The sequence below is a fragment of the Mus caroli genome, unplaced genomic scaffold (assembly GCF_978045245.1).
Source record: "Mus caroli unplaced genomic scaffold, Mus_caroli_1 scaffold_9, whole genome shotgun sequence".
In the NCBI taxonomy this organism is placed as follows: Eukaryota; Metazoa; Chordata; class Mammalia; order Rodentia; family Muridae; genus Mus; species Mus caroli.
Genome location: NW_028227264.1, coordinates 18215663 through 18230368, shown reverse-complemented (window position 1 = coordinate 18230368; position 14706 = coordinate 18215663). Strand labels below are relative to the sequence as shown.

At 39.8% G+C, this 14706-nt stretch overlaps 1 protein-coding gene across 4 annotated transcripts in view; it reads right to left on the bottom strand.

Annotated features, from left to right (window-relative positions):
* Ahi1 (Abelson helper integration site 1) overlaps positions 1 to 14706 on the bottom strand; it is a 132887-nt gene that overhangs the window by 111166 nt on the left and 7015 nt on the right. For all 4 annotated transcript variants that reach the window (XR_003837779.2, XM_021174724.3, XM_021174723.3 and 1 more), the window contains exons 2-9: positions 12673 to 13140; positions 9452 to 9621; positions 8796 to 9015; positions 6982 to 7174; positions 6671 to 6766; positions 3575 to 3760; positions 1801 to 1953; positions 616 to 748 (exon numbers count right to left, since the gene is read on the bottom strand). Coding sequence is in view for 3 of the 4 variants with exons in the window: in XM_021174724.3 (XP_021030383.1) it covers positions 616 to 748; positions 1801 to 1953; positions 3575 to 3760; positions 6671 to 6766; positions 6982 to 7174; positions 8796 to 9015; positions 9452 to 9621; positions 12673 to 12983 (1462 nt within the window). In the remaining variant the exon portion in view is untranslated. The remainder of the gene's footprint in view (positions 1 to 615; positions 749 to 1800; positions 1954 to 3574; positions 3761 to 6670; positions 6767 to 6981; positions 7175 to 8795; positions 9016 to 9451; positions 9622 to 12672; positions 13141 to 14706) is intronic.

The following is a 14706-nucleotide window of genomic DNA, read 5'->3' as shown; positions in this document are numbered from 1 at the left end:
CGTCTGGGAAGCTGGCTCATGAACATGAACTGTGAGGTAGAGGGAAGTGCGGCGTGGCCTAGCACTCAGGGCAGACACCCAGAGGGACTGACTGGCTTCTTGCCCAGGGGAATCCATTTCATCACTGAGATAGAAGGGATCATGAAGTCTAGAACAGTACAGCAGCGCTTTTAAACTCTCTAAAGCAACAGAAACTGTCTCAGACTTTCTGCTGGCTCCCCTGCCACCATGGGAACTGTCTTTGAGGGACTTCAGAGGGCCTTATTACAATTCTAGCATACGACGAATGCTACCCTTTGTAACTCAGATTATCACAATTACCCACTAAAATAATATGGACGAAGTTTCCTATGCGATTTACTCTTCCTTTTGGAAGTAAATGTGTATATTTAAAACAGATAATGTTTACAAAAACCCACCTGTATATTAAAAAATAACATCTTCCATTCAAGCAGTCTCATTCTGAATAGATTCTACACAGTAGCTGTCCCTTTATTTAAAGAAAGCTGACTAACTTACTTGGGACTTCTTAAATTAAGACTCCGAGATAATCCAAAACCCAATAGTTGACTATACAGATTACAACCAGGTTAAATAGGTAGCATTATTTCTCACGTATAATCGGATATCCGTCTCGGCTGGCACAGGCTGCTGCTAATATCCTTCCATTGTGAGAGAAATCAAGACAGAAACAGCCTCGTTCTCCAGCATTCAGTGAGAAGAGATGCTTGTTTGGGATACGACAGGCCTGAGAAGAATGTTTTAAACTACATGAATCAAAAATACAGTAACCCGATAACTTCCATTACCACAACTCTCCCCTAAAGTTCTTTACATATATATATATATATTAAATATAATATAAATAAATAAATATAATATATAAATTTAATATATATATATATAGAGAGAGAGAGAGAGAGAGGGAGAGAGAGAGAGACATGTACACAGAACAGTGGAAAATTACAGGAAATTCTCTTCTCAGTGCAGAAGTGGTTTCCTGTGAAATTTATATTAATTAGCACTTGATTAATCTAAAACACAAAGGATGCTCCAACACTGCTGCTGCGTTGCTTTTACACAGCCTCAGAAAGAATGCTTATCCCATGACAGGAGCTACTTTTCCTAAGGTCAGAAACATCTGAAAAACTAAAGTGCCACATAACGTCACAAACTAAATTCACGATTTATGAACGGCTGTTCTCAGGCTTGCTTTCCTCTAATGACTACCCGCTGCTGCTCTCTCCAAGACAGAGCACAGTTCTCTGACTTTCCTCAATTCTGATTTCTGTGGTTTTGATTACATATGATCAGTATGGTCTAAAAATATCATGTGGGAAATTCCAGAAATTCTGCGGTCTCACTCCTACCCTGGATATGAACGATCTCTTGTTCATGTCATGTTAGGTATTTTACTGGCCCATTAGAACTTAGCAGTTGACTAGTTATCCGGCTGACTATCATGATACCGCAAAGCCTGTGCTCAGCTGACCCGGATTGCAATAATGTTGACACCAGGCATGAAAGCAGGGGTACTGTACGTGGCTTCCTTTGAGGGCAAAGGTGAGAAGGCGGAAGTAAGCACACAGGGGGTCCTCAGTGCATAGCATCAATGCTGCTTCTCTACAAAGGCCTTTAAACATATTCATCACAATAGCCCTGTGGATAATTATTGCCAGCCGACAGTAAACACCATTAAACCCAGCTAATAAAGAGTACTCAGAGGGAGCTTGCACCCAGTAGGACCTTTCCTCCTGTACATTTGTCACAGCAGTGGTTAAAGCAGCCAGTATAGCTCACCTGGCCAGGCAGACGTTTCCACTTCACTTCCTCCTTTGAATCTTCTAGTCCAGGTTCTGTGTCCACGGAACTTGTTTCACGGTGACGTTCACAGTACACTGGTGTACCCCTTTCCTCCTGGAGAGCCATCATAGAGCGGTAAGATGGCTTTATCTAAATATATGTGGAAAACGAGAAAATGAACGTCATGTTCAATTGTTAAATTAAACATGTGTACAAACACGCACAAGCCATGGCGCACTTGTGGGAACTGGCTCACTCCTTCTGTCATGGAGTCAAGTGGAGGTCATGAGGCTTGTCACAGCTGATTCTCCTTCTTATTGTTTCTACAGTACTGTGACAGAGCCTGGTGTGGTGGCACACACCTTTAATCCCAGCCCTCGGTTGCTGGAGGCAGGGGGATCGCTGAGAGTTTGAGGACAGCCTGATTGGTCTACAGAATGAGTTACAGGGCAGCTAGACTACACAGTGAAACCCTGTCTTAGACAAAACAAAATAAAATGAAAATACTGAAAAAATGGTATGGAAACCTTTCAAAATACAGCCAGATTTTGTTTTCATTTGTATAATACTTTAAGTAAATAAAAGCTATTTGAACTATGCTTCTATAATCACAAAGCTTTAAAAGTTTGGAAAAAAATCGTACACTCCAATAGTAAAAATGGCTATAGTTCTTACTGTTATTACATTATTTGTTCTAGTTTTGAGACAGTGTTGCAGGTATCGCAGGCTGCCTTGACCTTGCTGTGTATGCACTGGGCTTTGTGTTCTCTAACCCACTTCCCACGTGCTGGCGGACAGGCTTGTACCCACACCCAGGGGCACAAAGTGTTTTTGATAGCTGTGCCCTGTGTCTACCTCTTCACAAAACTAATATAAAAAAATCTGAGATTAAAGAACAATCTATCTCACGCCTTTAATCCCAGCACTTGGGAGGCAGAGGCAGGCGGATTTCTGAGTTCCAGGCCAGCCTGGTCTACTGAGTGAGTTCCAGGATAGCCAGGGCTACACAGAGAAACCCTGTCTCGAAAAAACAAAAAAACAAACAAACAAAAAAAAACAAAAAACAAAAATAAAAAACAACAATCTATCCCCTGAGATATTTTATTTAACTCCATTTAGACCAATGGAAATCAGCCCTGTGCTCATAGCACATTACATCAGCTGTGGGATGTGAAACTCACCTGAAAGGTTAATAGTAAAAAGACAAAAGCTTCATCTTCGGATCCTTTATGATGAGATCATGGATAATGTTTATCTGAAGACAACAGCAGTACAAATGCTATCTCTGCTGATTATCTGAATGACTCCCATGTGAAAAATGCAAACCAGAGGTCTGCAGAGTGCAGCCCATGTGTGACATCTGTTCCATTACTGCTACAAATAAAGATATACTGCACACCCGAAGGCCTTCTGTCTTACTGTTTCTGTGGCTGCTCTCTCACCTGACGGGGAGTAGCTGTAACCTGCAGAGTCTGGCTCAAGGCCTACACTGTATTTCTTGCCCTTTATAATAAAAGGTTTCCCAGGACCAACTTTTCATCTTTTTATTTTTAACTACAAAATATGAAAGTATGTCAAAAGAGTTTTTTTAAACAATGAAGTCTACTTTAAAACTTAAAGTTCATCTAACTATCAACTGTTATAAACTTAATGTATAAGCTAAAAATCTGTTAAAATAATTCTGAGAGCTGAGATTTTTAAACATGGAAAATACATTATGTCATCCTTAATTTTAACTGAGGAGATACATTTATATATACTATTAACTTACACAGTCCGGGACTTTCAATCCTCGTACGGTTACATACAATGTTGATGGATAACGATTTCTTGGACACTTGGACCACCATTCAAAAACCTCAACAACATTTAGCTGGGATCGAGGCTTAGTAGGTGGGTAGTAGAGCTGCAGGCGAAGTTTCGAGTTGATGTTTGCATTCCCATTGGCTCCCAGAAGCTTAAAGTAAGAATTTGTGTAAATTATTAGCTTTTCTGAAAGGGTGAGATTGGTTAGGTTTATGAAGAAAAAGGCAGATGAGCCTAGCGGTTAGGCACTCTGGGCTCCTTTTGACAAGTGGCTTTGGCAACACTGCCTACAAGCACTCTTTTCCGCATAAGTGACTGCAGACTGTGCAAGTGCTTACACCGTGGTGCCAGGAGGCACGCTGCAGAAACAATGAGGACAGCGCACACTTGTCTGAGCTAATCCTGGGAAGGAGTCATGTACACACCACTGACCACAGACGTGCTTCCTACTTGTCAGTTATTTTTCTTAAATCTCCTGCGGTCTTCCATATGCTCCGCAAGTGTCTGCTACTACAGATACGTCCCTCTCGTCCTCCTCCTCCTTTCCACTGGAAGGTAACCTACCCAGACTGAACTCTGGAGCTCAAGCAGCTCTTGAGCTTGTGACTACCCTGCCTCAGCCTCTGCAGTAGCTGGAGCTCCAAGACTACATTCATACTTTTCATGGATAAAATAATTTGCTTTACAGTCTTTAAGATTCGAGATCATTCTAAGATAAGTTAATTCTAACTGTCCACTTCATTTTTCAATATTTTAGTCTACCTTCTTTGAAAAAGCCAATTAAACAAAAACCAAGATAAGCAGGTAGATGGGGATTCTAGGAAAAGTTTAAAATCTGCGCAGTGCAGACGAAGCTTTCTGTTCCTACTTAATGGGAGAAGAGGAAATGTTGTAGAGTGAGCGCTGTGTACACTGTCAATCTGGAGTGGAACGAGACATCCCTTTGTACCTCAGTGATTACAGTACAGCGTGACGTTCCTGGGGCAGCTCAGCGGTTACGGGTGGCCAGAAGCGGAAGCACAGGCGTTAAGTGCAGGACACTAAGTAGCTACTGTTGCCTGACATGACTTGGAGAGACAGGGGAAAAAAGAGAAAGGGAGACTCCGTGTAGAGCTGTCCCAAACACCTGTGACGGTGGGACACTCTATACAGAGTGAGCACATGGGACTGTCGAGTCCTCAAGTGTGCTGGCGCAGCTATGCAAGTGAAGTCTTCGTTATGCTTAATTTCACTTAATCTGCAATGGACCTGCTACGTGTTACTCATGGTTGTATGCTCGTGAGACTGTGCAGACAATATGAAAACTACGAGGCAGGAGAAGGCTATGAAGAACAGAAAATGAAAGTGGGTTTAAGAAAAGTGACTCTGAAGAAACTGTGAGATGGGATTACATTAGGAGCTAGGGACCAATCTTGAAGGAATGGGATAACCAAAGCATGGGACGGTGCTGCCAAGAAAGTAGAGACAGCAGGGACATCACAGAAACATCGTGTTAAACACATGTATGCTTGACAAAGGAACAAGCGACAGATGTTCTCACGTGGCAAACAGAGAAACATTCGTGATTCATCTGGAGAAGTTTTGGTGGCAGAGGCAAAATTCAGATTGTGGCTTGCTCAAGACAAATCATCAAGGAAACATACACAGCAAATGTAGTGAGTTCCCTACAGTCTTGGGAGAGCATGAAGAGACCATGGATTTACGTGCTTGGGGAGTGGGGCTGTGCTCAATGGGCAAACAAGAGTTTAAAACTGAGTTAAACAGCATTTGCCTTTAAATGAGCTCTGCACACTCTGCAGAGGCCATTCACTGTCGCCCAAAGCACGACTTTAAGGATTCCCCAGCTCCCATACTTTTTAAAGTTGTTTTGATATTGTCTAGACAATGTAGTTTATACTAGTGTGTTGCTTAGCCAAGTAAACAATTCAGGCTAAGAAATCCCTAATGAGCATACCATGACTATAAAGGGTGTACTATAGCTAGCTCTACTGAGCTTCATTATTGCATGGTTAAAACAGCCACAGACAAATTCTACAAGATTGAAAGTACTGGAGACCAAAGACATAAGTGAAAATTAACATATGTTTAGTGGAGCATTGCAAAAGCTGGATGGCCCTGAATCCTCCAGCACAGATCCTGAGACATGTACATCTGAACTTGTTTAAGTTGATCTCAAATGTTTACCACTCATGTCAGGAAATCCTTCAGTGGACATTCACCCCTGTGTGTGTCTGTGTGTGCTGGGAGACAGTGACCTCGAGAAAGCCCAAGGGAATTATGTAATACATCTAATAAATAATTAGATGTGTGTGTGTGTGTGTATGTGTGTGTGCGCGCACATAGATAAAATAAAAACTAAAACTGTTCAAAAATTAATCCAAACAAAATTACTGATAACTTTGTAAAGCTTATAGTACAATGAAGGAAAAGACACACAGTATCAACCATGAAAACACAGAATCCATTCCCCGTTATGGAGACAGGGATAGACTCCAGAATTAATTTCTTCTGACAATGGCTCAATATGGATGAATTAAAATCCACATGATCTTGAAGAGTAAAAAATAAAATGCTGTGCCATCTGTGGTGTTCTAGCTGTAGCTTAGGCTACACAGCAGGTCTGCACACAGCAGGTCTGCACAAGCCATCATGCAGCTCCTGGTAAACTGCTTTTTGTTTAAAACATAGCATACACTCTGCAGTGTTCTTTGAAACCTAGTACCGGCTCAAGCCCTCCCATCTACCACTGCTGAGGTTATGAGGTTGAGGGATTCAGGGTTGCTGACTGAACAAAGGCTCATAAACTGAAAGGGCTGAATACATACCTCATACACTGACCACCAGAGGGCAGGACTCATGTGTCTCTGAGGACAATATCCCCAGAGTCAAAAAATATAAATAGTGCACTGTGGCTAATCAATCAGTATTTTAGACTTTTAATAGCTTTACTAAGAGTTGAGTTAAGAAACTCTTAGAGACTGAAACGACTTAGTGGAAAACGGCAATCAAACTTAGAAGAGATCATTTCAAATATGTTTAAAAGAACAGGTGAAAAACGTACCTTAAGAAATGCCCAGGCAATTTTCCGAAAGCCACACTCTTGGTTTTGAACCTCAGAGTTATTCTTGATTTCATCCATGCTTAAAAAGTCAAGAATCTGTAGATACATTTAAAAAAGTTATTTCATAGATTAACAGACTGTCTAAATTTTAATAGTCTCTATTGATACATTATCATCTGGCACCCATAGAGCATACTACAACATTAAATTCTCCATATTAAATTCTCACATTACCACATAACAACCTATTAAAATCAACAACTCATACTTGTATGCATAAGTATTTACTAAAATTATTTTTAAATTCATACCTCAAAGAACAGAATGACTTTTGGACACTCTTCAAACTCTCGAAGCAAATAGGGAAAATTTTCATTAAAAATAACTTGCTCCTCCCACTCCGGAAGCCTTGACTTTAGCTTTTTAAAGTCATATGGCTGTGTCATAATAGGGAGAATATAGTCCACGTTGTCTTTCTCATAATAAGATGAAACAGGACGTTCACTGTTCAAAGACAAAGCTTCCATTATTATAATTCATTACGTATTTTTTAGAGGGTAACACTGAGGGGAAAAATTACGTAGCCCATAAAATGCAAATAATAGCTATAATGGCACAAAAACAAAAATAATTTTCTTTAACATCTAAAAGTCATACATTTTATAAAACATTAGAAGTAATGGTGTCTTCTTACAATCTTGCATTCTGTTTTGGTTCTTTGGGTCAGATAAATAATTTATTATAAAAGTAGAATGAGAAAGGTATAATTAACCTTCAATATACAGAGCTAAAACACATCAACTCCTTCAGCAGCTTAACTGAGATTATGATAAAATGCATAGTAAGTCTAAATAATAATGTAAAAAGAACTTTTATACTGTCATATTGTCTGTATGTACTAACACAACTAAGCAGATGCATTCTCTTTTTTGTAATAATCTTAATGTAATTTGAAGTAAATACTTTTCTGAATTAGTATAATCTAGTATAATGTGTGGAGAAATTTTAATCCAGAAACATAGCTCCTCTAATCACATCCAATGACCTTGTAGGACTTTGTGATCTGACTGGAATGCAGACATGTCCTTAGTACACACCTTTAATCTTAAACAATGACGTCCAATTGAGGGACAGACAAAGTGATGAATCAGAGAAAGATTTGACAGTATAGGATATGCCCAACTCTCAACAAGAACAGCACAGGAAAGAGAAGCTATTTAAAAGGAGTGCAGGGAGAGTGTTCAGTCAGTTGGGAGTCAGTTCTGGTCCACACAGTTGAATTCAGTCAGTCAGTGAGTGCAGGCAGTAGAGTTGAGCTCCTTATTGGTGAGTTCGTGTACTTCTGTGCAGGTCAGCAGAGATGGTTTTACTGGGACAGTTTTATAGAGACAAGTTGCAGAAAGAACAAGCTAGACACAGGTGAAGACAGAATGATCCAGAGAATGAGAAGGAGCCAGAAGATTAGAACATATTGCTAGAATTAGTTTGAGGCCAAGCAGAGCAATTCAGTCAGAATCTGACAGAAGCCCGATTGAGTAAATCATCTTGGAGGGGAATTTGAGCCAGAAAAGCTGAGTTGAACCAGCCATCCAGAGTTCAGAAAGAACTAGAAAGGGTGAGCTTATTCAGCAGTAAGTCTCTGAGATGACAATTACATCTGACAAATAAAAGTTACTTTTACAGTAACAATTTAGTATATTAGCTTTTAAACCTATGTATGTGTATCCTATTATATATACTATATCCTATGGGTTCAAATACGGCTTCTCTCTAGATACAACCTTAGGGGAAAGCATATTCAAGATACATTTGTAGCACTCCAGGCCCATGTAACACACTAATTTCAATGGAAAGGATGAGGCTAAAGATGAGAACAATTACAAATGTTACCATGCCAATTTATGACCTAATTAGTAAGCTTGACAAACTCTATATTCAAGATGGTGCATTCCTTCCATTTCTTCTGTAAAGCTTACTGATCGAGCTGAGGAACACCTACAACCATAGCACTAGTCTCTGACATCAGCCCACAGTTCTCTGCCTACTAGCTTTCAGCCACGAGGGGCAGCAGAGAGGATTTCTAGTGCACAGTTTCAACCGGAAGGCGCTGTAATTTTAGAATCACCTGTCATCTTTCTTGACGTACTGGCCAGTGTGCTCATCAACCACATGGATCTTTACCATTGGGTGAGAAATCATAAAGTCAGATTTAAGTCTATCGGTTCGGTGAATGTAGACTCCCATGACGAGGTCATCATCCAGCAAACACTTGGGATGAATTGGGCTGTCTCGGCTTGTTATCTCATGAACACCATCTCCATTAGTGTCTTCATTATCATTTGAAACTAAAGCAGGAAGAAAAGTCAGTAATAATCGGTCTCATACTTAGGAGTTACATATAGTTAATCTTACAGTCTATTGTCTTACTCTCTTAACAGAAGAACTTCAAGGGAAAAGAAAGGCCATTGTTGGCTTTCACTCACCAAGATAACCACTTGTAATTCTAAAATCTGTGGTTTAAAAAATAATTTTTTATGCCACAATGCACTACAAATCATTCCTTGTACAGTTAAATAAAAACCTATAAACTCATTATATATACCCATATATATTTGTGAATAATTCATCATTAACAAATGAACATCTTACTCTGGTGAATAAAGATATGCAATGTATCCTGAATTATTTTTAAAGTATATCCTTCAGTTTTAAGAACTAAAGTTTCTAGACTCCCATTATCCCACAAAGGCACATAATTTTTATTTAATTTGAGTAACAAACCTGCTTTAGTCTTCTTCTTTGTCTTCTTGGGTTTGGGCTTTGCGTTCTCTGGTACAGTGGCATCCACTTTCTGTTCTGTTGAGCATATTCCCTCCATGTGGTGAGATTCCTCAGGGGCACCTTCTTTCTTTTGTTCCCCTTCAACTGCACTGTCACAGACATCTGAGGGACTGAAGCATAGCCCAAGAACGAATCACTACAAATGATTTTGATAATTGTTGTTCATTGTATAGCAGAGTGAGAGATGAACAGAAGCAAGGATAATACACCATGTTCCTGTAAAAATGTCACCATCTGATACTTCTTATACAATAAAATGCCTGTCAAACTAGGAGTCACAGATAATATTTTACACCCAATGAAGAGTTACAAAGCAAAACTATGAACTCCACAGACTAACCTCATACTGAGGAGGCTCAGGCATGAGACCCACACACCTGAGGCCTCCGTCAGCTACTGTCTGAAAACAAACAACGGGAAAATAAAATAGTATTTTATGAATATGGACCTATATTATTTAGAATTCGAAAGCATCCCCAGCCTGCTGCTAACTAAATGATTAGTGAATACATTTCTAAATGATTTAAAACATAAAAATTTTTTTCAAAGTTTGTTCTAAGAAAATTCAGCCATACAACTTTTGATTTCTGGATAAAAGTGCATTGCTTTTGTTCTCTAGGGGCAGGTGTAAGACTACATTTTTCAGAATTCTTGATAAAAATAAAATTTGTACCACATACAAACAGTAAGAGGTAGCAGCCTGGACCAGAAGCTATCCTATAGGAGTTTGTTCATAATTTATGAAGTAAAAAAATATGCCTTTAAATAATAAATAATTAACTTCTAACATATTCATTTATCTTTCAAAAAGAAACATTGGGAAATAAAAAGATTAGATAAATACTTCATCGTAGATATTCCTGAATACTATGCTATTTTATTAGTCACAAAATACTACTGTTAAAGAACAACAAACTTTGCATGCCACCATAAGGTACGGCATGGTTTGAATTAAACTGGAGAATGTTCATTTCCATGCCAATGTGGTAATGATTTACAGGACACTGTGAAGAATGGCCTGTAAGACAGCCATGGCTGACCTTTGCTTCTTAATGTTCAAGGATCTCCTTCTCTGAGAGTACTGGCTGGGTCTTGTCACCTACTTCCAATAGGATATAGGAACAATATATGCTATTTAAAAAAGATTCACTTCTGTCTTGCTATCACTCTCTCAGAACGTCGATCTGGGGAAGAAAGTTGCCACCTGAGTGAGGAGTTCCCACTGGATCAATCCATGTGGCTTAGAACTTATATCTCTGACTAGAAGCCACCAGGAGGGCTGCCTGAGGCCCGTCTGCAGACTCATGATGATGCACAGGAGCATCTCTTCTGAGGCTCCTGTGGAGAGCTGGGGATCATTTGTTACATCTGTCCCTGGCTAGCATCCTGACTGGAGCTTGTGAGAGAGAACCTGTGAAGCCAGAGGAGTCGTCTGTACAGCAGGAAGTGTTAGACAAGTACATTAAGTTATTATATTCTGGGCTAAGTTTTTCACAGTGCCAACAGACAGATAATTCTTATATAACATATCCTTGAAGCACTGTTCATCTGGATATAGGGTTTTTTTTTGGCTGAGAGCTTAAGGGAAAATAACTTAGACTGCTAAAGGCTAGTCACATAACGACTGATAAAGTCACTGGCCAAGTACAAGTTGCTCATGTAAATGATGATTGCAGGGGAAAAGAGGTTATACCACTTGGAAGACAGTTTAAAAATCTCACTACTTCTTACAGAGAACTTATAAATGTGAATACAGTCTCAGAAACACACACACACACACATATATAAGCATCATACATAAAAATAGACTATATTAAATTGGCAATAGTTATTATCGTTGATAATTATTCTACAGGGAACAAATATTATCTGTATGATAAGGAAGAAACATCTAGATTAGCATATCTAACGTCAAAAAAGAAATGTGTGTGTGTGCGCGCGCAAGTGCGCGTGCATGCGTGCGTGCAAAGTGGCCTTCAGAGACAGGATTTCACCATGATGTTCTGGAAGGCTTCAACTCCACTATGTGGTGCAGACTGGCCTTGAACTAGAGATTATCCTGCCTTAGTGCCCAAGTGCTGGGCTATCTGTATGAATCATAGACTCCGTGTATGAGCCACCATATTCAGCAGGCCTGTTACTTCCATAGCAGTTGTAAGTGGGTAAATATGGACCGGCTGAAGGTAGACTGTTAGTATTATGGCTCAGCCTCTTACATCACTCAGCTTCTTAGAAGAAATGGGATAGTGCCAGTACTGTCCCTGCTGGGGCTGCTGTGAAGACTCAGAGTATATTCTCAGAAAGCACAGGCACTGCATAAAGGCTGGCAAGCTATCACTGCAGTGGCAGTGTTGCTAAGCACAGCACTTTCTTAAATTACAGAGTGTGTCTGTGTGTCTATGTGAAGACACTAGTGTATGTCTCTATATGTCTATGTGAAGACACTAGAATGTGTCTGTGTGTCAACGTGAGGACACTTGAGTGCGTCTGTGTGTGCCGATGTGAATACACTAAAATGGGTCTGTGTGAGTGTGTGTGTTGACATGAAGACACTAGAGTGTGTCTGTTGTGTGTCAATGTGAAGACACTAGAGTGTGTGTGTGTGTTGATGTAAAGACACTAGAGTGTCTGTGTGTGTCGATGTGAAGACACTAGAGTGTGTCTGTGTGTGTCAATGTGAAGACACTAGAGTGTGTCTGTGTGTGTCAATGTGAAGACACTAGAGTGTGTCTGTGTGTGTCGATGTGAAGACACTAGAGTGTGTCTGTGTGTGTCGATGTGAAGACACTTAGAGTGTGTCTGTGTGTGTCGATGTGAAGACACTAGAGTGTGTCTGTGTGTGTCGATGTGAAGACACTTAGAGTGTGTCTGTGTGTGTCGATGTGAAGACACTAGAGTGTGTCTTTGTGTGTCAATGTGAAGACACTAGAGTGTGTCTGTGTGTGTCGATGTGAAGACACTAGAGTGTGTCTGTGTGTGTCGATGTGAAGACACTTAGAGTGTGTCTGTGTGTGTCGATGTGAAGACACTTAGAGTGTGTCTGTGTGTGTCGATGTGAAGACACTAGAGTGTGTCTGTGTGTGTCGATGTGAAAACACTAGAGCACATCTGTGTGTGATAGGGTGAGGACACTTGATGCGTCTTGTGTTTCCATGAAGTACCTTGACTCAGGCTTAGCGGGCACTGGCACTTTTTTCTTCTTCTTCTTTCTTTTTTCACTGGCCAGCTTGTCGTCGTGCAATAGAGTATCTGGAGGAAAGTAGGTCAGCTGTTCCTTTAGCTTCTTTCTTATTTTCTTCTTGATCTCCTTTGCCATTTCTTCAGCTACCTGAAGTTGATAGGCGTCGGTCAGTTCTCCTTTCCCTTCTATGCCAGTCTTTTCTCTGCTCTCATCTGAATCATCTGCTGGTGGGGTCTTGCCTCTGACTTTCTCTTGTGCAGAATCCACCTTCTCTGGAGTTTCTGGCTCCATTTCCTGTGCGATCTGGGTAGTGTTTATTTGGCTTTTCTTGTTTGTATGGCTCTATACTAGCATTGTCCTATGAATCTTCACGTGCTGCTCACTTCTCTAGGCTATTAGTGCCGATTTTAGTTCTAAGGTAGCCAGAGGTTACTTTGAGGGAAACAGGCTAGGAAAAGAACACATAACAACAAATGTCAGTCCAGGACAGTTTAAGACTTAGAAAGAATATATAATGATTGATGCCAAACACTACTAAGACAACTAGATTTTTCTAGGATACGATGATACATCTCTAGGACTTTTGGTGAGCACTCTCAATTTATACTTGTAAATTTAGATTAAAAATATCTGAAAGTGATTTCAGATTACCAGAGTTAGTTAATAAGAGTACTTATGGGCTTTTCGGGAACAAATTAATTGCTCGGTTGCTATTTTCTTACTAGTAGAGTAAGAATGCTAATTTGACTAAAATATGTTTTAGAAAACTCATCAAAAAAGCCATGGAGTATAAAACATTTCAAATTTCCCAAGAAAAACCACACATGGGTTATTAATCTTGTCTCATAATTATACTTACACCAGTGGCTCTCAACCTTCCTCACGCTGCCACCCTGTAATACAGCTCCTCATGCCGTGGTGACCCCAACCATAATGTTATTTTTATCCCTACGTTCTAACTAAATTATGCTACTGTTAAAAACTGTACTGTAAATATGTGAACTGCGACTCCTATGAAATGTCTGGTCAACCCTCAAAGGAGTCATAGAGACCCATGGCTATGAAGCCAAGTCTAACAGAAATGTCAATCTCAATTTTCTCCCAATTATATCAATGAAATACTAAACATAAACTAAAAAGTTGTGACAAATTAATAAATACATACCTCTTTGTCAAAATTATTTAAGAGAATTTTTAATAAAAACAGTAAAAGGCTAAAATTTATAAAAGAATATTATTAGGTAGAAAATAAATTAAAGAAATTCTCTAAGAAGTTAAAAACTAATCAAGATTATGCTGATAAGTTTATTCAGCCATTAAAAAATGGAATTTACAGGAAAATGGATGGAATGGGGAAACATACTAAATGAGATACAAGGCCCAGAAAGACAAACACTGTATATTCTCTCACATATGCAGACCTTAGCTTTGAATTATTAGATATGTGTGTTTAGACTGGATTACCTAAAGAGGTAGAATACATGAACTAGCCATGGGGTCATAAAAGGTGTTAAGGATGTAACGATGTAAGGACAAGAAAGAAGACAGCAAACATATGGAATATTAAGTAGGGGGAAATACCAGCGCTGCAGAGGAGGAGAACTGCATCATTCCTAACCCAGTGTGTTTTCAATTCCACTCTAGTGCCTGCCCTTCTGCCCACAGGTAAGCGTGCCTCTCACTCCTAGCAGAGCCCCCTTTTGCAGCAGACAGATACCATCACATAAATCACAACTGGTCAAAACTGAGAACAACGGGCTGCCAGGCATCCAGCCCCAGCCAGTACGTTGACAATCTCCACATTAAGGCTCATGGGACATCACAGAAGAAGAGGTGGAAAAGCTCCAAGAGCCAAGGAACAAGAACATCTGCTCTGAGATGGTCTTCTATGTGTATGAAGGGAAACTCATGAAATCTCAACAATATAATTGCCTACACAGGATCAGCACAGAGACAATACCAGCTGATAAACCAATGTGGGTAGAGAAAATCTCAAAAGGCCCTATCCTTTGTA